Source organism: Populus euphratica, unplaced genomic scaffold (genome assembly GCF_000495115.2).
Source record: "Populus euphratica unplaced genomic scaffold, PopEup_1.0 scaffold39.1, whole genome shotgun sequence".
Classification (NCBI taxonomy): domain Eukaryota; kingdom Viridiplantae; phylum Streptophyta; class Magnoliopsida; order Malpighiales; family Salicaceae; genus Populus; species Populus euphratica.
The window spans coordinates 1353353-1376992 of record NW_011499897.1 but is presented as its reverse complement, the minus strand read 5'-3'; the positions used below and the strand labels follow the sequence as shown (position 1 = coordinate 1376992).

At 34.4% G+C, this 23640-nt stretch overlaps 4 protein-coding genes across 12 annotated transcripts; all 4 read right to left on the bottom strand.

Annotated features, from left to right (window-relative positions):
* Positions 1-2527: 2527 nt before the first annotated feature.
* LOC105132295 (cell number regulator 6-like) lies at positions 2528-6200 on the bottom strand. Of its 6 annotated transcripts, none has more exons than XM_011035701.1 (5): positions 5932-6200; positions 5708-5849; positions 5292-5406; positions 3644-3909; positions 2528-2963 (listed from the first exon to the last, which is right to left on the bottom strand). In XM_011035701.1, exons 2-5 carry the CDS (start codon positions 5810-5812, stop codon positions 2745-2747), a joined length of 705 nt encoding a protein of 234 aa, XP_011034003.1. In that variant the 5' UTR covers positions 5813-5849; positions 5932-6200; the 3' UTR covers positions 2528-2744. The 6 variants fall into 6 exon arrangements, with proteins under 6 accessions (XP_011034003.1, XP_011034005.1, XP_011034004.1 ...); XM_011035703.1 differs by having other exon boundaries at positions 5708-5812; XM_011035702.1 differs by having other exon boundaries at positions 5939-6200.
* Positions 6201-9573: 3373 nt separating this feature from the next.
* LOC105132294 (peroxisomal membrane protein 11B-like) lies at positions 9574-10664 on the bottom strand. Its single transcript, XM_011035699.1, has one exon. It carries the CDS (start codon positions 10415-10417, stop codon positions 9734-9736), a length of 684 nt encoding a protein of 227 aa, XP_011034001.1. The 5' UTR covers positions 10418-10664; the 3' UTR covers positions 9574-9733.
* A 682-nt stretch (positions 10665-11346) lies between these two features.
* LOC105132293 (luc7-like protein 3) lies at positions 11347-15279 on the bottom strand. 4 transcript variants are annotated; one of them, XR_843561.1, is made up of 8 exons: positions 14939-15279; positions 14691-14819; positions 14495-14534; positions 13809-13884; positions 13521-13721; positions 13142-13348; positions 11861-13059; positions 11347-11759 (listed from the first exon to the last, which is right to left on the bottom strand). XR_843561.1 is itself a non-coding variant. In XM_011035697.1 (8 exons), exons 1-7 carry the CDS (start codon positions 14979-14981, stop codon positions 12739-12741), a joined length of 1017 nt encoding a protein of 338 aa, XP_011033999.1. In that variant the 5' UTR covers positions 14982-15278; the 3' UTR covers positions 11347-12604; positions 12700-12738. The 4 variants fall into 4 exon arrangements, 2 of the variants coding, with proteins under 2 accessions (XP_011033999.1, XP_011033998.1); XR_843562.1 differs by having other exon boundaries at positions 11347-12259; positions 12337-13059; XM_011035697.1 differs by having other exon boundaries at positions 11347-12604; positions 12700-13059; positions 14939-15278.
* A 1532-nt stretch (positions 15280-16811) lies between these two features.
* LOC105132292 (conserved oligomeric Golgi complex subunit 7-like) lies at positions 16812-23402 on the bottom strand. Its single transcript, XM_011035695.1, has 10 exons — positions 22924-23402; positions 22734-22823; positions 22508-22627; positions 22313-22414; positions 21953-22221; positions 21268-21413; positions 20528-20726; positions 18450-19125; positions 17900-18232; positions 16812-17245 (listed from the first exon to the last, which is right to left on the bottom strand). Exons 1-10 carry the CDS (start codon positions 23203-23205, stop codon positions 16967-16969), a joined length of 2496 nt encoding a protein of 831 aa, XP_011033997.1. The 5' UTR covers positions 23206-23402; the 3' UTR covers positions 16812-16966.
* Between the last annotated feature and the right edge of the window lie 238 nt (positions 23403-23640).

The window sequence follows — 23640 nt, the reverse complement described above, 5'->3', positions numbered from 1 at the left end:
ACACTTATTTAAGTATATATTCCATAACCCTATATATTTTTGAACTAATTAGTTATATTCCAAAAACCCAAAAATTAACGATTTTCTCAAAATCTAATCCACAATAAAACAAATAATAAAATTGGTAATACTTCACTAACTAACCCTCAATTATTCATCAAACACATCTGCAAAAGCTAATATTACAGCTAGGGACTAATCTGTAATTTATTATATTTTTAAGGGTCAAATTGTAACTTAATCCATTTGGAGGACCAAACTAAACTTATCATAAATCCATGAATATACTGAAATTCTGACCATAACCAATCCTCATTTCTGTCCAGATCATCTCATTATACTCCAGGGACCATTCTGGAATTTTATCAAATTTTTAGGGTTAAACGGTAATTTTTGTCAAATTGAAGGACCAAATTGAAAGTGTTAAAATTTCATAACTATACAGGAATTCTGCCCATAATTTATCTTTTATTCTGTTCAGAATCTCGGAATATGCCCCAGGGACCAATCTGTAAATTTTCCAAAGTTTGGGGACTAAACTGTAATTTCCACAAATTGAAGGACCAAAATGAATTTTCGTCATCTTCAACCTCCAACCCAGAATTTCAACAGAAACCCACTGTTCTTTCCTTATTTCTAACATAATTTCACCATTCAAACAAAATCATAACTCAAAATCATCATCTTTCAATTCAATCTCTCAAAATCCACCAAATAATCCATTAACCATAACAATCAACCCATAAAATTCAATTAATTCATCAATCAAACCCAAAACACAAATTTTCAAAACCCTAACATTTATCAAAACCAAAATTAAAACTTAATCAACACATATTTATATATAATCTTACCTTTAAACTTATTTCCTTCAACTCCTTTTTATTTTTCTTCTAATTTCTCTCTTTTCTCTTCTTCTTCTTTCTCCATTCTTTCTCCTGCCGATTCTCTCTAATTTCAGATCATTTATTTTGTTTTTTTTTTTTTTTTTACTTTCTATTTATATTTATCAAGTTTTGTTGAATTACTACACTACCCCCTCATTCATTTATACCTACATTTTAAGCCACCAAGGGCTTTATTGTATTTTCCTACTTATTTATTCAAAACATTACAGGTAACATACGCCCAGGAGGTAGGAACTGCACCCTTTCCTTATTCTTTTCCATTCTCCTCCTTCCAGTCTCTGACTGTGATCTCTCCATGGAAACAAGCCTAGACAGTCACAATGTCTTGGAGAGAGATAGAGAGTTGTACAAGCCTGGACAGTCACAATGTCTTGGGGGAAGAGAGAGAGAGAGAGAGAGTTGTACTAGACAGTCAAAACGTCTTGGAGAGAGAGAGTTGTAGGCATTGTTTTAAAACCTGTACCAGATCAGCAGGTATATATGGGTACCTGAATGATATGGGGTGGAACAGTTTAGATTGAAAAAAAAACCTTCATTTACTGGGTTAAAAACCTAAGTTGTCCTGATTGATTCGGGTGTAAATATCGAAACTTAATCATAATTTTGTTAAAATAATGTTTTATATATGTGTGTGTGTGTATTTTTAATAAACCTCATTTGACAAGTCGATTCTCACCTGTAACTCAAGTATTGTCTGTTCTTATCTAAAGTAGATCCCCAGTTAAGTTATAAAATTATAATTATAGGTAGGTATTAGGGCAGTTTGTTTGTAGCCTTAGTAATTTTTAGGACTTGACGGAGGGCAAATATTTGTTTTAATCGAAGTAAATGTTGGACTGTGATATATAATATTTTTTTAAATAGTTTTTGTTTGAAAATATATTAAAAATATTTTTTATTTTTAAATGAATACTTTAAAATCATTAAAAAATACTAAAAAATATTAATTTAATATTTTTCAAGAAAAGAATACTTTTAAAAAATATTTAAAAATAAAAGCAAAACCATGTGAAACACCCCCTATTCTGGTTTTGAAAGAGACGAATAAGTGAAACAGGCTTACATTTTACGCAAAATAATAGAGAGATCATGCAGTGGTAAAGGACCTAACAGTGATAAATAATGGAAACTGACTGGGGGAAGGGGAGCTTTAGGACAGTCCATGGTTCAGCTTTGGAAGCTGTGACAAGAGTAACTCGTGTCTATCATTTGTGGGTCCTACTTTTCTCTATTAGGCCACTGAATACGTTAGATTTATTAAGTAATCAGAAAGTAGAGTGCCGGCAACACCAACCAGACGCATGATACCATCCACTTTGGAGGCATTGCAGAGCTCCTTCATGTAAAGACTGGCAAAACAACGAAAAAGGAGCGGTGCTGTATGGCTAATTCGTGGAGTGTTGGACGTGAAGATTGTTTGTTCAATGATCAATCTTCCCATGTGAGATTTTACCTTGGAACCTGCTAATCAAATGCTCAACTACTTGACCAATCACCAAATTCAACAACAGATTCTCTTGTACAAAAAGCTAAATGCGCAAAATTCTAACACCTGAGGCTGAGGCTGTGGAAGCAACTCTTTCTGGTTCAACACGATAACCAGGAGGTACTAACATATCAAAGCAGAAAGTCTGAATGAGAATGCATCCTCATTAATCAAAAGTAAACTTTACAAAAAAGTATCAATAAGGGTAAAACTGCATGACTGTTCTGAATCCTTTGATGGACAAGGGAGGTACAGCAACTTCTTGTGCAACGAAATTCTTTGTAAAAACAAAAAAAAAATTCAGTTTCAAGATCAAATTCGCTTCCTTGGTACTATTGTATGAACGGATTTTACAGAGGCTGCATTTCCAAGTTGGTGCTCTTTTCAGAGGATGGAGTGGAATCCTGGTTTTCAGTGGTGGCACTCATCTCTTGAACAGGTGGAGGATTGACGATGGTCATTGGCATGACAAAGTTATCTGATAGACGCCCCTTCATCTCCCTGTGCTCCTGGCACAAAGCACACCAGTGCATGCAGCAGTGCACCATGCATGGGTCACAAGGTGAATTCTGCAATCCAAACAAATGCTAGTCAGCAAACAGTAAAAATTAAACATTTTTTTTTTGGGTGGGAAGGGGGTGGGGCGCTATGCTTTAGGCGTCAGGAATGTGACAATGCTAAAACATCAGCACTGCAGCAACCCTCAAAATATTAAGGCTTCATTAGGTAGCACAATGGAAGCCATGCTGATTGTTTGGCAGCACAGACCCTCGGACACTGTCGGCAAACTTAAAATTTAATGCACTTCGGTGCTTTTGAAATCATTAGCTTTGAATTGGAGTAAAAAATTCCCATATCATTAAGGAATAAAATATCCTTTAAGTTCATAAAAAATTATATGATGACTATTTCATTATTTTTTGTTATTCGACATCAACTTCCAGCAGCGCACTTTATCATGAACTAAACAAATTTGTATGCTGAAAAGAGTAATTTTCACCATAGGAAAGCGCATTGAAATATCAATATCATTCAAGGAATAATAGCAACAATTACAGTGTTCCATGTGTTACAACTCCTAAAATTATTGAGTGGTCCCATAAAATACTAAAGGAATCCAGAAGCAGTCATCTTGTCTGCATCTACAAAATGTTCATGTTATGCTTTTTTTAACCTTAACAGTGTGTTGAGGATCCTTGTTGTCTTCAATTCATAACATGAACATGAAAATAGAGAAAATTGAGATTACCTTGAGATGATATTTCTTCTGTAAAGACTGTCGAACAAGACCAGTGTATATGCCACACATCCACCAAGCAAAAAGTAAACCCTCACAAATAAGAAATGACGTGCTTGGGTCAATTCCATGGAAGACAGCTGTCGCTGCTGCCAGTGCGATGCCACCTTCAACGCAAACAGCATGGCAAACACATGGTGTAATCCAGGGCGTATCATCTCTCAAGCTCTCAATATTTCTACCAAATAGAACACAAGGACAAAATAGTCCTGTCCAACCTTTTCAGGTGTAAAACAAGGAATTAATCCATCATTCCTTGCATAAAAAAGCAATTAAAACCCTAAAAGGCGACACGCATTTTGATAAGACTAAGAATTACAAGAGAATCAATTGCATAATGTTGCCGGAGGACAATATCATCCACTTCACAAAGGAACGGCAAAAATTTGTGACAGCCAACCACACCTTTCCAAATAAGATGTGAATTCAAAATATTGAGCCTTGTCTTATCTATGTCATTACCACATTGTTAATTATGAAAAAAAAAAAAATTAACATCATCCATGAAACTTTAGTTGTCATATTCAATTATATTTTGTTTTAAACAGGAAAGAAAAAACTGGGAAAACAGAAAAATATATGTTTGAGTTTCAAAATTGTAAATTGCATTTGCCAATTCAATGCATAAAACTCTAATCAGCAACTATTTTCAGTTTTTTACTAGATCATAACTTCAGGATAGAGTTCCTATTCAGTATTGAGAAGTTCATTAGACCTGAAAGTTTGATTGGTTATGGCAAATGGCAAAAACACAAGGCCACATTAACTATCAATTTCCAAAATGTCATTAGTCATTTGGTCTATCAAAGTCATTTTCTAAAACCATGTTCTTGAAATGAATTGAAAATTTGAACTGTGCCTATAGTAAAATCTGTAGAGGGTTTCAAATGGCATCCATGCATCTAAGTTCCACAGTTGGGGAAAAAACTATTTTTTCTCTGCTAACAACAATGGGGAAATAACACCAGGGGAAAAGTTGCACTAGAAAAAGTAAAGAATTCCATTTTATATCAACAAGGATTTCAGAAAAATAAGAAGAAAATTTAAAATTTAAAAACAAAAGAAATCATATATTTAGGAAACAACAAAAAACAGAAATAAGTGAACTGCCTGCATTCAAATCATAAACGGGGCTACCATGTGTGCAAATACAAAATTTCTGATCTGATACAATTATTTCTCACAGAGTTGAGCATAAAGTTCCCGATTAGCTAAAGGATATATATCAAGAAAGGAATGTTCATATATTATCTAGAGGATGATCTTCAAGAAAAAGTGCCATGACTTTCCTTTCAAGCACACACAATGAGCACAGGCTCAGATTCGGCTAAAGCCATTTATGGTTTATCACAGGCACTAGATAATTACCATTTATTTCATGCATGTTTGAGTTGAGGGAAAAGAAGATCAAGTTAGCTAGTTTCATATCTCCATGTCATAAATTCTCACTTCCAATAAAAATATAAAATACTTCATAAATCACAGTAACAGAAGCCATTCATCTCTGAAAAGTTCAGAACACATCATATCAAAATATGATATACCCACATCACAAAACATTGATTTGAAACCATATAATGCTAGATACAAATGAACTTACAGCTTTCAGTGTCTTCAGCACATCCAAAAATCCCAGTAGTCCAAGGCTCGTCTGCTGGAGGCTGAAAGTTCTCAGGTAAAGGTTGCCCACATTCATTACATTTGCAAACTTCCAACTGCCTCACCAAAAATTAAAAAAATTCAGAGATCCAAAAGATACACAAATTCAGACTGAGCATTCAAAACCCACATAAGAAAACGCGTGATAATTTGACTCGAGAAGCAAATACAACAGCGTCAGATCGAAGTTGAAAAGCTAAACCCTTTAAGGGTGCAAATCCTAAACTTTGAAACAATCGCATATGACAGTGAAACATTAAAATATCTTAAATCTCAAGACTTGACACAAAAGAGTGATAAAATTTGAGATAAAAAAATAAGAAAAAAACAGAGAGAAAGAGAGAGAGAGAGAGAGACATGAGGAACTTCAATGGGCTGATTTAGTTCACCAGGCTTAATCTCCTCTACACCAGTTTGTTCTTTTGTTAACTTCACATATCTGGAAACGTTTCCTTCTGCCATCTGATCTCACAAAACCCAGGAAACCTCTGTTTAGTCTCTGATAAAAGCAAAATAAAAGAAACCGATCAAGAAAGAAACCAAACTTGTTTTTAAACAAAAAAATATGAACATTGACTAACACTAAACTCGGGAGATTAGAAGCAAACACTACACGAACACGGAAAGAAATATATGTGGGCAGAAGAAGGGGGAAACGGTAACCAAATCTGCGAAGGATTAATTACCAAAAGAGAGGGAGATGGAAGATTTGGTGAAGGGCAGGTGGGAAGGATTGTTATACATTTGGATCGAGTGAGCAAAAAAGGAATAGGTGGGGTGGGGGGCTTCAGTGCAAAGATATTAGAAGGTCAACTGCTCCCCCGTTTTGTATTTGCGAGAAACTGGATTGTTCAAGGAAAGCGGTGTGTTATTGCTATTTCCCTGATTTCGTATTCAAATCAGCTGTCATAACATGCCACGTGGCTCCCACCCTCAAGATTTTTGCTTATTAGCTTTTTATTATTATTAACGAGATAATATAATTAAAAAAATAATATAATTATATATATATATATTATAATTGAAAACGTGATATTTATAACTTATCACTTTTTAAAATATTTATATCTAAAAATATTATTAAATAGATATAAAATTAAAAAAATAAATTATAGAATTCGATAATATCAAGAAACAATAATAATAAAAATTTAAGTGTTATACTTATTTGATAAATACCTTTTTTATTATAATAAATATGACCTACTCAAATTATTATTAATAATAATTTTTATTTTTTTTAGATTTATTTCATCAAAATATATTAAAAATATTAATGATATTGTAATAGTATTTTATATGTATACAAAATTCTTTTTTTCCCTCCTTTTTCTCCAATACCCATTTAATAATTTTGTTATGTTGCTATTTAGAATAATGTCAAACTATAAAAATTGTATTTTTCAATCAAAAAATATATAAATTGTGTTATTTCAAAAATAAATAAATAAATTATACTATTCTACCAATATTTTTTAATTTAAAGTGCTAATTGTTTTTTTTAAATGATTTTTTGTGTGGCGCCATCATGTTTTGTGTGGAGAGAAAAATCTTTCCAGTGGCGAGAGAAAAATCTTTCTTTTGGTTCTCTCAAGAACAATGGTTGGAGAGAAAAATCTTTCCAGTGGTTTTTATAAAATATTTCTTTTGGTTCTCTCAAGAACAATGGTCTTGCAGTTTTACTTGTTCTTTGTGATAATAAATTTACCAATATTTTGGCATGAGGCTGGTTTTATACTGGCGTGATCTGATTGGTCATGTGTCTATTAAAAATTTGATTTTTTTGTATATTTTAATTGCTCTAATGTAATGATTTTAAAAAATAAATATTATTTTAATATATTTTTAAATAAACTACACTTTAAAAAATAATTTTCAAGCTACTTTTCAGTACACCTCCACCATCATCGAATCCTTAAAACACTTACCTCGACGTCTATGTATAAAAAGTCAGAGAATAAAGCATACATCTCCAATCATCAAACTAGCCATTTAAAATTACAAATGACTTGAATTAAAAATAAAAGGTTGTTATAAAATTGAGCTGAGATTAATAAAAGGTTATTTATCAATCAATAAATAATTATAATATTAATATTACTAATCATAAATATGTTTTCCTATACCACCGCTATCTATTAATAATTAAGTATATTCATAAGTAATCATAATAGTATGATTCTTGTTAATTATATCTAGCTATTCTGCTGTATATTCAAATATCCGGGGTGGAGAGGAAATATTATTTACATGAATTATTTTTTTGACGGGTCCTTCAGAAATTTTTTGTTCATTTCCATTTTTTTTGTTGGGTACTTTTACTTTTTATTTAATAATTGTAATTCTGTTTTTGTAAAATTAACCATAGTTATACCATGAAATAACAATTGCAATAATAAACACCTGAGAAATTCAAGATAAAAAAATTATAAGAATATTGAAGATGCAATATAGAAAAAAAAACACAATCAAGTATATTTTTAATAATTACCCATAATGTTTTTTATTTTTTTTTACTTAATTTTTTTTTCATTTTTATTTTAATCCTTTTATATTGAATTGATTTGAAATTGAAATTCATTATTTTTTAATTTGTTTTATATAAAGCTCTCAAACCAATTAAAATTTTTAGAATTCAATTCTAAACTAAAATAAATACTCGACTTTAAAAAAAAATTATTTCAACTTCCCAACTTAATATTTAAATGAATTCAATTTATTTATTATTATTAAAAAAAAATTAATGGGCAGCTAAAATTTTTCTTGATGATAGTAAGATATTAATAACGGCTGCACTTCTATTTGATGTTGAGGAAAAAACGCGTCATCCACACCAGGATAACACATAAAATTAAAGTAGTTGTTGTTTAAATAATTATGTAACTTTTGTTCTGATTTAAAAAAAAATTATTAATAATTTTTTTATATTTATACATGAACCAAAACTAAATATTTATTTAGAAGTGTAGTTGTGATTATTTTTAAAAATATTTTTTACTTAAAAAAATATAAAATAATATTTTTTATTTTTTAAAAATTATTTTTAAAATTAACACATTAAAATAACTTGAAAATATCAAAAATATATTAATTTAAAATTAAAAAAAATTAAAAAAAAAATATTTTTAAAAGACAATGCCATATCCTTCAAGACACGTATATTTAGAGAAACTTAATAAATTCTCTAAGCGTAAACCCAAGGTTTGAATCTAATGCTTCTTTATATAGTTAAATGGTTCATGTTAACGAAAGTTTTAAGGTAAGGTCATATCCTTTATTCAATCCCGACTTGATTCTCAAATGGACTGATCTTGACCTATAGCATCTTTAACCTAATCTTTGTCTGGCTCCAAGCATTTGGGTATTAATTTAAGGATATTTTTATTCAAGAATATGATAGATATTATTTTTAAATTATTTTTTATTTATAAATATATTAAAATAAAAAAGGTTTTTAAATTACAATGCCAAACAGAATATAAAATCCATTCCCAACTTGAACTCGAAACTCTTCCAACCTGGTAATGATGACCTTTAAGTCTCTGGATCCAATCCCTGCATGAACCTCAAAGATCCTAGTTTCAATCTCGGCTCATTCCGTGAGTGCTAGAGACTCGATCCCAAGCCATCCCGTTAACATCCCAAACTAGGCTAATAATTGAATCATGATCTAACTATGGTGCTGTGGTCGAGATATATATTATAGTTTTTTTTAATTTTAAATTTATATTTTTTTATATTTTTAAATTATTTTAATATATTTTTAAACAAAAAAACACTTTAAAAATCAATCTAAATCATATTCTCTCGAACCGCACTAAATCATAGGTTACTAGTGTAAAAAACAAGTTTTGAAAGCTTTAAAAAATCACTCCCTAGGGTTTTCAAAAGTCTTGAAAACCAGTGTCATTTCTCATTTATTGAAAATAAAAAATAAAAAGTTTTCTTGACTTATTTAAATATGTTTTGAAAACAAAAATGACACCAAACAATCCCTTAACTAATCATGTTTGCTTTCGCCTACCTGAAATAAGAAACAAAGATGGTAAAAGCAAGCCAAGAGCAGCTAAAATAAGAAGGAATGCTCCAAAATGATAACAGGAGAGTACAATTTCCAGGTCTACAACATAGAGGAAAACATTTCCGTTTTGAAGACTTGGCTGCTGTGAATTTGAACTGAACTGCGACTTGAGAAAGTTTCACCGTAAAGCTACAAACCCATAAGATGATAAGATGGAGCACTTAGATGCAAGAAATCTTCTCATAAAAGAGTATACTTTACATTGCTACTACAACACGAATGGGGTTTTTTCTTTCTTTTCTTTTTCCATGTTCGAGTGGTGGTGGAGAGAGGTGTTTGAACGGTGACTTGAGAAATTTATCTTACGAGGGCCAATTTCTATACCAACCAGCCCACGCGGAGACCAACCCGCTAACACCAAGAGTAACAGCATGGTTGCAAAATGGGTTGGGCTCAATATCTGCCAGAGCAATAATGAAGTCCGCAACGTTAGCCGCGACGGCCATCAACCTCATCACTCTGTCTGCTCTGATCTTCCTTAGGCTCTCTGTCGCATCCTTTGAAGTATCTTCTTTAGAAGAAATTAAGAGCCTCCTCTCTTCTTCTAGTCCTTGTTTTATTATAATAAAATCAGCTATAATGAAAAATATATAGCCAAAAGACTCACCAAATGCTGAAATGAAGCTCATCCTCCCGGCCAACTTTGCGTCCAAAGTGCCAATTCTTGATAGCCAAAGAAAATGGTCGAAAAAGAAATAGACCATTTCTCCTGCATTAGCAAGAACAGCTAGGATCTTAAACGTTGGGGTTGAGCCAGGGCCTCTTCTAAGAGCATTGAAGCCGGTGAGAAACCTGCCGGTTCTAAAGGCTTTCCTGCCAAGGCCAGAAGCAACTTCCCATTGCTTGAATCTCTCTGCAACGTCTGGATGGGTGGCTTCTACCTGCCAGCGAACAAGCTTCGACACGTACTGGAAAGTCTTGACTAGCTTATCTATACCATCTCTCTTTGCTAGGAAGATGACCAGCTTGTCCACTGTGTCATTCATGGTTGAAGTGCTCCAATGGCTGCTGTTGGTGTTAGTGATGAATTTGATGAAAAGTTATTCATTTGCTTTCTTGGCAGGGTTTGGGAGCTACGAAAAACTAAAAACGAGAGCCACATATAAATTCGTTTATGGATAAATACTGTAAGGTGTACAAGCGGTTGGACTTGTCTTTCTCCCCCTTACCTTGTTAGTTTTCTTGTGTTAGTAATGTTCTTGTATGCTATCTAGTTGGAGGCCCTCTGTCTTGTGTAGAATGAAATCTTCTGTTGACTGTTGCATGTTGCATAATTACAATAATGGTGATGATTTAACTCGGTCATACCGGACTTTGTGAGGTAGAACCCTAACGTATTCGTCGCATCGCCCACGAAGAAATAAATGGAAAAACAGAGGTAATGGATAAAAGCCCTCTACAACACGAGCTAAAATGAACTTTCCTAGTAAACAGAGTCCAGTAACTACCACCTTTTTTCGTGACAAACTTATTTGTATGGCACCGAGTAGCTTATACTCAGCTGAAAGACGCGCAAACTTGCAGAATCATCTAACATAATGGAGCTGGCAATTATTTGTGCAGATTAATTGGCAATTCCATGGACAATTTTGGCCGAAGCTGAAGAAATCACTGTCTGAATTCCCTTCAGACTACTGATAGGTGTAAATAAAATTTTGTTTCTTACATTCGAGTCCACCTGTTATAGTTATGCGCGGCTGTCACAAATCTCAACGAAAGACAAATGAAATGCGATGCGCCAGCAAGGGCTAGAGCATGCAGCCATTAGCAACAGCTTATTACGACCTTCCATCATGCAAAAGGAACTTCAACAAATGATGAAGCTGCTTACAAGTGACAAATGATAAATAACTTGCGTCCTACACTTTTCAATTTAAAAAAATAAAAAACCCCCAACAAATCATGGACCAGCTCAAGCAGAAAGTTGTACAAGGGATTGTATTGATCATAAGCTTTCGGAATGATATGACGCTTGGAAAATGAAACAAAATCCATATGCTAGAATTACAACATTAGTTTAGTCCAAGCAATGCAAGGTCGCAAAACTTTCCAACCGCAAATTGTCATTACAAATTTTCCACTGACATTGTTCAATTTCAATAAGATGGCAACAGCCAGATTTTAATATCCCATTCCCATGCACAAAACATCCCCAAATCACATCAGGTCCTTACTTACCCCCGGCAACTCTGCCATCCAAGTTCTCAACCGATTACATGTCTTTCCTGCAGGCTGGAACAGAAATACGCTATTTGATATATCATATAGATTTAAGTTACCTCGAGGTACCGCACCATTTCAAGTTAAAGTGCATCCGATTCCAGTCCACTGAAGTAGATTTTCAAGCAAGCATAAAAAAAATACTGTTCAAGCAATTGAGTTTTTTAGGAGACATCTGAGCTCTAAAAAATACTGTAAAGGGCAGTTACCTATACTTGGCCGGTCCTGGCTTTTGAAATTTTTACTCCGAAGGCACGCACTACTCTGTAAAACAAAAAACCTGCTATCCCATGAAACTGAGTAGTTAAGGTTTCCTGGTCATCCACCCACCCAAAAACACAATCTACTGGCCTCAAAGACTGCCTATTTATTTGCAAAGCGCTCACACCACTCAGTCACTTTGAGTTTCATGTGACAATGGCAAAGGCAAAATAAATGGGGATTTGAGCTTTCCTACCTACTAGATCATCAATGAGCTAACAATGAAATGCAAGCTCACTTGAAATGGGACATGGTTAATAGCACCAGGGCTTGCGATTCCCAAATTTCTTTCCCTGTCTAATTAACCAAGCAGCGGTTGCAATAAAAAATAGTCCAACTTTGGGTTTCTGGAAAAAAAAAGTCTATGATAAGGAGAGGTCTGCCTATCGACGCGAGTTGTTAGAAAATAAGATTTATTTGTTACCTCGAGATTGAGACACTAAACCATCATCAGTATCAGCAGCAGTGCCACTCAAGCACATATTTTGAATCTGTCCTCTTAAGTACATGAGAACATCAATGAAGAAAGATAGAAGACAAATACTAGATTCTGAAGCAATGCTACAGAGACAAATGCATAAAAAAAATATAGTTCAACCATAAAGTAGTCACAACAGCATTAAGTAATACCTACCTCCACCCTTTTCTCCTCTAAAAATATTTGATGAAAGAGAGGTAAACTCTCAATAAAGCTGTGAGATAACAAGAAAAAATTCACTCATGATGACAATTGATGTGAGACTCCAAAAGCACATGTTTATGAAACTTTGAGATTAAAAATGTCTACCTCATGATTTTAAACTCAGATATATATCAACATAATCCTCTAATATGGGCGAACTGGACTTCTAGGTGACCTCCCGCGATCATGCCTAACAGGGGAATGTGACCTGCTCCGATCACGGTGCCTATCCTTCCCATCATCTCTTCCATTCCTAGTCCTCCAATCACCTCGACTGCCCCTACCATTCCAGTTCCTTGACCTATCACGATCTCGGTCCCGCTCCCTTTCTCTATACCGATCCCTATCACCTGAATCACTCCTCCTACTACTACTCTCATATTCTTTCTCCCTCAGTTTCCTCCGCTCTCTGGCTTCCTTTTCCCTTGCTAGTCTTTCCTCTTCCCTTGCCTTCTCCTTAGCTTCCTGCAATTTGTATTCCACATTCTCAGTTGACTAAAAAGAAACAAACATGTTGCATGATGGATTAATACAAAGTGCAACTCACCTTGTACTCGGTGATATAATCCCGGACCATCCCATATCCAATGTGCTGCTTCCCCGTGACATGAGACTGAGTTCTCTCTGCAGCATCATTCGCAACTAGAAAAGAACCACAAATCTCACACAAAGCCATCTTTTTCTCCTGTGGAACCACCAATACTTTATCATTCTGGGATTGAATCAGTGCTTTCTCAGCATTAAGTTCGTCCACCTGTTAGAAGAGTCACCAAATGTCATATTTCAGAGGGGGGAAAATGTAAAGAGCAACACAATATCACACTTTCAAGAAGGAACTGCAACTTAAAGCACGAAAGCATTGTTTTATCTCTTTGTTATTTTCACATGTGCTAGGGAACTATAGGAAACAAATAAAGTCATAGCACCTTTTTCATAAGGGCTTGAGCTTCATCCACCTTCCCAACTTCACCGAGGGCTTCCACTTGCACCAGTAGGTTTTTTATTCTCTCTTCCACCACAGATAACCGTTCAGACTTGTCAGCTGACAGCGGAGGAGGTGCTATTGGTTCATCCCCTTGAGCTAGGCGTTCTCGTCCACGCCTAACTCTTCTATCCAATTCCAACACCTATGGAAGAAAAGGATCACATGGAAACATGTAAAATTACATATCACAGATAACAAGCAACCAAACAAATAGAAGTAAGAGACCTACCAATTTCTCACATCTCAGAGCAAGTTCAGCTTCAAATTTGGCCAGATATGCATCATGTCTTGGGGACCTCTCAAAGCTAAAGTAAGAAAATCATTAAAAAAAATCCATTAGACCATGTTTGAGCACATATGCAGAGAGCATATGTAAATTCTGGTGAGGAAGACCAACCAAACTTTGATAGAACACCTAAGTTGGATCTATCATGCACTGCGAGCACAAGCATCAAAACAAAATAAAACCAAAAGGCTTTATGCAAAAATCACTGACACTGCAGACTAATTTGAACCGGAAAAATCATGCTCCTCTTCTTACAAGGACCTGCTGAACAGTTTAGTTCAGTTACATCAAGTAGAAAAAACAGCACACCAACAGTGTTCTGCAAATAAAAGATACATCTTTTGTTGCACATATGAAGCGGTTAGTCTCATATAAACAAGCAAATTAATAACTAACAGATCAGCATCAAGAAGTAGTTAGTTTAACAAACATATTGAAATCAAATGACATGACACAGAGCTCAACAATTAAGAAGAAACATAACATTTGACAAGTTCCTGCTAGAAATCAACAATCATTCTTCTGATTTCAGGCACTAGGCCCAAGGGAACTCGTAGTCAGTAACACACCAGAAATAGAACGCAGCAATTTCATAGCATTGGCAATCAAAATAAAATTTCCAGACCTACCTTTCTTTCAACTTTGGATCATGCACTCTATCACATGGTCCTGGCGGCGAAAACAACAAGAACAAAAGGCAATTAGAGAAAGATATCAAAAAATCACCAAAAGACAACTCAGACACAGATATACCAAGAGTTTAATACAAGCTGGAATTAACAGAACCCAATCAAAATTGATCAAATAAAGCTAAAAATAACTTACCAAGATCACTCTTGGTGTTGACAAAGAGGTCATGGGGACAAAACCGGGCCATGTAATAGGCACAAACCTCCTTTGAATCCCATGTTATTTCCTTGTAGTCTTTTCTCTCTTCCTCCGTCAAATTACGATCTTTAACAAAACAAACAAGCCCAGATTTCTAAACAAATTAACAGCGCCGTACAATCAATCAAATAATCAAAGATTTGTAAATCTGAAAGAATTCGAATAAGAAATTAGGTTTTAATTACCTGCACCCATGAGTTCATCTAGCATAGCGCGTTGAAGGTCCATGAGTTGTTGATGGTGGGAATTGGGCTAATTAACAGAAATTTATTTTCTTTTAAAGCAAAATAAAAGAGATTACGTTGAATGGTTTATAAATTTTTTTAGGGTTTTTCTGAAGATTGAAGTTGAATTCCAATTTTTAGGGTTTGGTTTTGAAGATTGATGGGAATGTTATGATATATGTTTGGGTGACGATGGAGTGGGGGTGCCTTTGAGCTTTGATGCCTTACTTCAGATTGGGGACAAGTATAGTATATCCCTGTTCTGGTTTAAGGAAATTATTCTCTCCCTTTTGTTTCTGTTTCTGATGTTTAGAATTGCGGCAAATATTATTGTATTTTAAAGTATTTTTTTAATATATTAAAATAGTATTTAATTTTTTAAAATTATTTTTATATTAGTATATTCAAACAATTTTAAAAAATTAATTTAAAACAAAAATATTAAATTTTAATAAAAAAAACATATTTAACCTTAACACCGAGTACTTAAAAGATATTGTTTTTTTATTCTATGCTACCTCTTAAAGTCAATTAATATTTTCCTTCCATCTCATAAAATCAACTAACAGATTACCTACACATTATGTGGCATCACATAAATTTTAAAAATTACAGTGAAAACTAGCGGTAAATATGGACTAGAAAAAAAACACAAAATACTAATAATAATTAAAAAAAAGAGTTAAAAACAGACTTGTTATGAATTTAATAATCGTGGACAACTAATAACTTAATTCCAAGAGTTTGAATTATAAAAATAAAATAAAATATTATCTTAATCAAGATAAATCTTCAACGCCAGAAAGGAAAAAAAGATAAGTATTTAAAATTTATTCAAAATTGTGAGATATATATTCATATAATCTTATGTAAATATAAGAATATTATTGTTCAAAAAATAATTAATCTGGAGAAAAAGTATATCTATATATTCATCAAATTCACAATGAATTCAAATTGCACAGCTTAGGGTGATATAATAATTGGTTCAGATTAAAAATAATTAGCTATGCTTTTCTTTTCTTTTTCACTGCATTAATTGGTTTAGATTCTTAAACTACTAACAATATATATATATATATATATATATATATATATAATGGGATAAAAATCACTATGTTTTTCTTTTGTTTTACTCTAGTGGAGTACATTTCATTCCATAAAGAGGCCAAGCTCAGAATCACAAAGCTTGTATTATACTATATAGGTTACTCGTCATCCTCCAAAGTTTTTTATTATTGAAAAAATATTTAAACAACATATATATTATTAAGAAAATAAAAAAAATTAAGACCTATATTATTAACTTGGTTAAATTTAATAAATTTAGTTAATTTAATAATATAATTTAAAAATAAATTTATTGATAATAAATAAAACAAACAAAAAAATAACAATAACTATCAATAAAAAATAAACTGTAATAATATTTGAAAGGAGAAGAGAAAAAAGTCTGGTAGAGACTAAGTCTCTCCATCATATATTTTTTGACATATAATTTGTTTTATTATTTTTTATCTTGAAATGCGTTCAAAATCAATCTTGCCATAGCATATAAAATAATTTTAAAAAATTAATTTATCCCACGTGTCATCGTATATGTGTTGGTGATTGGAAATTTGGTTTTGATGGAAATCACTAGAAGCATAGTAATTAGATTTGGCTCAAGGCTGGGTTGGGTCACGGGTCTAGAGAAGGTTCATTCCCTCCCTAAACAAACTCAATAATTTTAGGTATCTTTAATGGCTTGGCATGGGGATATCCAAGAAGCTCCCCAAACCAACCGCCACCATAATGAAAATTGGCAGCTTTTTTGCTAACCGTTATATAATCATGAAAGAACAGTAAAGAATACACTTGCAGAGTGAAGGCAACATACATGCAACAATGCGTATAAAAAGGCAGGGGCAACAACTTAATCTTCTGAGATGGTATGATTCAGTTGAACTACTGTTTATTTCAACATCAAAATTTCCGGCGAGGGAGATTCTAATCTAAACTCACACGGCGGATTTTACACACGAGATTTGCCGTTGAAAGATCTAGCTGGTTCCCTGAATCTGATTTCACAAGTTGCTTCAGCTGGTCTCTTGGGGTCGATAGGCAAGTGTGGAATGTTGCAAGGATTGGAGGAATTGGCATCGATAAAGCAGAAAGTACATTACTCAGGTATTCAATATCGACAGATAGTTGTTGCGCGCCACGATCTGTTATATACTGAATACCCCGCAACTGCTCCATGTAAAGAGCAGTGGCACCTTCCGCAACCTGTAATATGGCAACAACAATGTACCCCATCGAACTGGTTATATAAATTTGCACAACATCAGAAATTAAAATCCGGCTAAGAGAACGGTAGTCTACTAAGAACTAAGCTTCTGAAGGACTTCCAAGTACTGTAATAAAGAACAAGTGCGTTTTGCAAGCTTTTTCCAGGTAACAACCATTTTTTCTTTTTCAGTTTAGCCATAAGCTAATCATATTAAAGACCTTTACTATTTTGCTGACAAATTCTTTCCTTTTTTTCTTTCGTTGTATTTCATGTTTTCTGGCAAGTAGATTCCAAATTGAACACTCTAACCCCAACTCATCCTCTAAACCTTGAAAACTAGACCAATGGCATCACTGGGATGAGGTAATCTATGTTACCAAAGAAATTTATTTCAAGTCCCTGTACTTCTAAAACTAAGAAAACGACCACAGTGAATCTTCAGGAATTTAAGATCAGGTAACCTTTACCAAAACCAAAAGGAGAATAAACTTGGTCAGCTGGTCATCAGGCCTTCTCAGTTTCTAAATTGGCACATGCATATCTTAGTTGGGTCAAAATTGACTCCTGTTCCTTTTTAATTGCAATTCAAGCACTCAGAAAATATGAAAACAAAAGGCCGTGGCTTTATCCTTATGATATAAAGTGGTTACCTTGAACATCCATTCGGTTGCAAAAAACTGTGCTTCATCATTGTTGGCATCATTATTAGATATGCCATCAGCAAGAGGCTCCAACTGCTGGGGTAAGGTAAGGAGATATTCGCCAACACTGGTTACATATGACTGAGGGTATGCACTGAAGGTTGGGAGACGGAAAGAACTATGTTCATCAACTGCAGACCAAATTGGCAAACGAGATACATCACTGAGGCGCTGTCGTACTTTAGATATGAGGACATCATAAACAAGTTCATTCACTGCATCAGCAAATGCTGAAACTCTCTGCGATGCCAGTGGAAGTGCATGAAAGCGGGGATCTTTGGACTGCAATACAGCATGAGAATGTCAGTATTACAGAGTTTAAGAAAAAATGAAATGGCAAGGAAACATGTATTTAAAGTAAACAGAAAGTTTCACTGGATGGCAAATTGATAGTCTAGAAAACCAAGAAAATCACTGCAGAAATTTATTTCAAGGCCCAGCAGCATGAACTCTGTCATTTTCCCAAATGAGGAGTAAACAGGTCCTATATTTTATGTACCTGATCTAAAAGGTTAAATAGTTTCCGAGCCTTCTCAGGAGCATCAACAAGTCGTACAACTGCCACATCCAAGGCAGCTCGTTGTCCCAAGGATGGCTCACCATTTCCATCAATAATGGTCATGTGAGACTGTTTTTGGTCCAAACTTGATCCAAATACTGAAAAAGACAAACTTGTGCTTATTCTAGCTAGAGTGGATCTCAAGGAAGCTTCAAAGACAGAAGACCTGCTTGTTAGACAATCTGCAACTGTGAGTATCTGTAAGGCCCCTTGAACAATGGACCATTCCTCTTCATTCGAGACCATGTCAACTTTGCGTGCATTTTGACTCCCTTCTTTTTTCTCCAAACTTGTGTCTTTCTTTGGATCAACTATGTTATCTACACCACTCACAGCTCTTAAGGATTTGAGCGTTTCTTGAAGCAAAGAAATGTACTGTAACATTATATCATCAAGTGCAAGAACTAGTTCATCTGCTTCGGAACCACCAGTAAAGCTGATGCACCTTTCTACAGCTGCTTCAAGAAGAACAATGACATGGGGAGTAGACTCTTCCATTCTCCGAACTGTTTCACTCAATTCGATGCCCTGGGCTCCCACACCACGTGTAACAGCTCCCCTTAGATCAGCCCCTGCAATCTCAGAAGAGAGGATGGCACGCTCCATCTGTCCATACCTGCAATACATCCAGTCAGTAGTCAACTAATGGAAGACAATGGTCTATGCCACATTTAAAAACCAGGAAAGAGAAGAAAACAGAGGTCAGCAGTTAATTGAGCATATTAAAACAGATAGCAGCAAAATCCCCAGTAATTTATCACAATAACTGAATTGTTAGTGGTCATAATGGGCATCAAAATAACTGAAACCTTATCAGCAACCCAACTAAAACACAAATCACCTTAAAACCAAATTTATCATGAGCTGAAACTGAAAGTAATAGATTAACTTGACAATTATGTAATTCTATTAGACTTGCTAAGTTTACACGATGGCACTTTCTTCTATCACAATCATGTAAATTGATTAGGGTAAGTGAGCTCACAACATCTTTACTGAATTAAGTGATGCAGAACCTATATTCCCCTTCCAGTCATGAAAATGAATGTTTGAGGGATGTTCATGGATATAGCGGGTCAAGTTTTGATCCATAATTGTATTCAATTCACCTTCTAATATTTTACATAATATAAACCTGACTCATTCAAAAAAAATTTGGACCCAAGCAGGAGCAGGTTGGATGTATCGGGTTGGGATAAATTTTTTGTAGATATTTCAGATATCCGTGAATTGGGCATATTAATTCTCTTATTATTCGACGATCCTAAAAAAAAGTATTGGATTGTAATTGTTGGAACTAAATAAGACCTCTAAAATGCATATATTAGAAACAACATAAAAACTATCACAATTTCCATATAAAGACAAAACAAAAATCACACATATAAAAACAAAACAAAAATCACAGTCAAACATTTTATCAAACAGTTAGGGTACAATATATACCAAGACAGACCAGCAGGAAGAAACTAAAACGTGCTTTTGGGTTTATGATTTGACTAAGAAAATAAAAGTTCAATCTGGATTCTTGAAATTTTCATTTGTTTTCTCATAGCCTTTTGATTACCAAACAAAAAAGATAAGAATTGTAAATTACACGTCACTTCATCATATCAAACTTTAAAATGAGCAACTATAATTTACGTGAAAGTGGAGAATAGAGAGAAGGGAAAGAGATTAAGAGAATGAGAGGTGGTTGTGATTGTGAAGGCCTGAGAGGAAAAAAATGATGAGATTGAAGGAAAACAGATGAGCCAGTTTTTTTTAACATTCCTATGTTTGTTAACAACACTTTCTTGTCTCTAAAATGGTCAAACCCCCTCTTCACTACTATGAGAATTGTCAGCAGACTTTTAGGAGAAACAGAAGACCTCATTATTCAGCAAACTAAACATGTTGACTTTCTGAGCAAGAAAAGGTCCTCGTGCCATGAACCCAATAAAGCTATACTATAAGCAAAAGATTAAACTAAGAAATCAATCAACCAAAATGGAGCATCTAGTTTAGTTGATTGTTACCTCTGTTTAAAAGATTCATAAGGAAGGTAGACTGCCTTCAGCGTATCCATTAAAACTCGGAGATCAGATTCTGAAAATAAGTGCTGAACATTCCTTGCAAAGGTGGCTGTCATGTTGTGCAATTCAATCAAAGCCTCAAGATGCTTAGCCTGGATATTGATGCCCTTGGGCATATCTCCAGATAAAATATCCAATATACCTGCATTTACAAATAGAAATGGAAGGATGCACAACAAATATTTGAAAATCAAAATTTAACCTCAGCATATTTTCAAAATAATATTAAAACAAAAACAAAATAACATGAAATGAAGTTGCCATATGTTCTCTTTTTACTTTTCTGCAATGCTTACCAGATCAAATTTACCGTTTATTTTTCTTTTGTTGATTCATAAGAAGGCATGGCGGGATAGCACACTCCCTCCCCCACCCCACACACACAGACACACACTAAAACCCTTAAACCCAATTCCAACAGATCATGGTTATAGCTCAATTACCAATTTCAAAACATCAGAGCATCCTCTAAGACAATCAACTACTTCCCCCAATGAAATGGAGAAATTTAAAAGCCTAAATCAACAATCACGTTAACCCAAACAAGGTAGCAATAACCTGGAAATGCACATAGAATGTGAATAACCTAGTTTTTGTTGTTTCAGGTGCTTGAGCCCGATGGCATTAAACCATGCAAAGCAATATGATTAAAGATGTCAAACTCAAAGGATGTAAGATTAAACCTTTGGCAAGTGTTTTTGTCTCAGGGACAACATCTCCAGTGGCAAGATTGATACGGGAAATAAAACTTGCCCCCAGAGCTGCCATTGTCTCAATTAGTAGCTTCGGCACAAGAGTTCTATAGTCCTCAGGAAAAGCAATTGTACACCTGCAGACAATGGTTTTAACTACAAATTGATATCATTTGAAATAAGGCAATGATTAATCATTACAGATGATGGCACCTAACTTTTTGAGACAACAACCATGGTTCCAAAGCCACTTAAAAATGCATTTCACTTAAAAATCCAAAGAGAACAAACTTTCCTGAGAAAATAGAATGCAAGAAATGCACAATCAAATGTTATCCTAAAACTATGTAACTGCCTTCATACTGTTTAGTTTTGGTTTTACATACTGAATCAAATATTCTAGCCTCCTATGCATGCATTCATTCACCAGGACACAAAGACATCAGTTACTATTGATCCTTTCTCAACACCACTATTCTGAAGCAAGTAAGCAACTTAATGTTGGGACAGCTGTATCAGAAATTGACAGAATTAAGATGATCTTAACATTACTTATTCACCTCTTTCATACATTAATGGTCCTATGACAGATGATCCATTCACCATGAAATTTTTTAGTTTTAAAAATATGTATTCCTAGACAATCTATAATTTTGGAAAGATTAAAATGTAATACCACTTCCATTCTTGCTCAAGATAGAGCAGCAATTCATCATAGAAACTCGGCAGCCAACTTGCAAATGAAATTGCCTGTGAATCATTGCTGCCTGATAGCCTATCCATCTCATTTCTCTCACTTGCAAGCTTATTAGCATGTTGCCTGGTTTCAAAATCTTCCCATAGCTGTCTTAAAGGCTTTAGATGAACTTTGGTATAATGCATCTCTAGAGACTTAAATCTCCCAATTCGCATCAGAATTCCCCTCAAATCTTGAGCAACATCAACCTGCATCAAAGCAAATGTACAAGCACACAATTCAGTAATCAAGACAAAGCAACTACAGCTACCAAAACAAGATTCTGTATTTGTATCTTACCTTGCGATTAGATAGTGCATCCATTAAGCGAGGCTGTACCATTGAATCTAACCTATCCTCTAAAACCTCGAGTTGCTTCCTCACATTAGCAAATTCAGCGACCTAGAAACATACAAAATGATTTCATTTCCAATTTCAAAAAGCACAACCTAAAAAACTTGAACAAATAAAACCCAGATCAGCAAAAATCATTACCTCGCCAACAGCAGATAAGCAATGCCTCATATTAGCCAATGTTTCCGCAGCACGAGGAAGATCACCGCTAGCAAACACATCCTCCACTGTGGAACTCAATTGCGTTAACCCCGCCGCATCCTATTTTAATCAAAATTCAAATTAACAAAACACAAAAATCACATTCAACACCTTATAATAATAATCAAATTCTCCTAGTAAGACACGAATCTTTTTAAAATTTAACCTGCAAGGTCTCGTAAGCAGCTTCCATTCTCTGCTTTACAGTATCAACTTTCGCAAGTGCCGCTATAGATTCCGCCGATGTTCCCTCTGCCTAAATGTATGAACATTTAAATCGGACTGTGTTAATTAATCATGATTTTTAATTTTTCTTTAGATCTAAACAAAAACTGGGAGCCTTGAGAGGAGCTGACCTTTTTGAGCTTTTGGAGGATGGAAGAGACAGAAGTGCGAAGAGAAACAGCGTCGTCACGAAGACGAACGACATCGCGAGTGGCGCGAGGGACACGGAGGAGAGCGGCGGCGCTCTGTTCCTCAAGAGAGGCAGCGATCTCTTCGGATACCATCTGGAGTTTCATTTCGAGATCCACCAAGTGTTTGTCGAGTGATTCTTGTGGGTGCCGGGTCTTGCAAGCGGAGTTTATCCATTTTTTCGGGTCGAATTTATCGTCTGAGAACGGACCTAGATCTAACATTGAGTTTTTGGAGTTGATCAGTGAGTAGGAATGAAATGAAAGAGAGTCTGTCTGTTGCTGCTGCTGCTGCCTACTGGTGGTAATGGATGCGTCTAACGGACGTTTTGGATCACTCGGAGATTTTAGAGGTTTTCTGGGGGTGGCATTTCAAATATTGAAAGAAGGATTCGATGGCTATTGACAGTTTTAATATTAGCACATTTAAATCTAAAATTTTTAAGAAAAACAATACAGAATTTGATATATAAATATACACTGCACTGTTGAACGAGCACATGTCAAGTCAGTTTATTTTACAAAAATATTTAACAAATTATTTTGTATTGTGATAATGGGTATTTAAGTAATATACCTTGTAATAAGATTTTGAAATGAAAAATAAAACGCATAAAAAAAGAGTGAGTTTTGTGTGTGTGTGTGTGTATAGTTATGAAA

Excerpts from the sequence above, each read along its gene's own strand:
- LOC105132295 (XM_011035701.1), bottom strand. The coding sequence starts at position 5,812 with ATGGCAGAAGGAAACGTTTCCAGATATGTGAAGTTAACAAAAGAACAA. Across the intron at positions 5,407-5,707 it reads AGCCCATTGAAGTTCCTCAT|TTGGAAGTTTGCAAATGTAA; the intron begins GTCTCTCTCTCT and ends TTGGTGAGGCAG. Across the intron at positions 3,910-5,291 it reads TGCTGAAGACACTGAAAGCT|GTTGGACAGGACTATTTTGT; the intron begins GTAAGTTCATTT and ends ACACCTGAAAAG.
- LOC105132294 (XM_011035699.1), bottom strand. The coding sequence starts at position 10,417 with ATGAATGACACAGTGGACAAGCTGGTCATCTTCCTAGCAAAGAGAGAT.
- LOC105132293 (XM_011035696.1), bottom strand. The coding sequence starts at position 14,981 with ATGGACCTTCAACGCGCTATGCTAGATGAACTCATGGGTGCAG. Across the intron at positions 14,820-14,938 it reads AGATGAACTCATGGGTGCAG|ATCGTAATTTGACGGAGGAA; the intron begins GTAATTAAAACC and ends GTTTTGTTAAAG. Across the intron at positions 13,722-13,808 it reads CTCTGAGATGTGAGAAATTG|GTGTTGGAATTGGATAGAAG; the intron begins GTAGGTCTCTTA and ends TTTCTTCCATAG.
- LOC105132292 (XM_011035695.1), bottom strand. The coding sequence starts at position 23,205 with ATGTTAGATCTAGGTCCGTTCTCAGACGATAAATTCGACCCGAAAAAA. Across the intron at positions 22,628-22,733 it reads CTGCTTACGAGACCTTGCAG|GATGCGGCGGGGTTAACGCA; the intron begins GTTAAATTTTAA and ends TGATTAAAATAG. Across the intron at positions 22,222-22,312 it reads ATGCACTATCTAATCGCAAG|GTTGATGTTGCTCAAGATTT; the intron begins GTAAGATACAAA and ends GCTTTGATGCAG.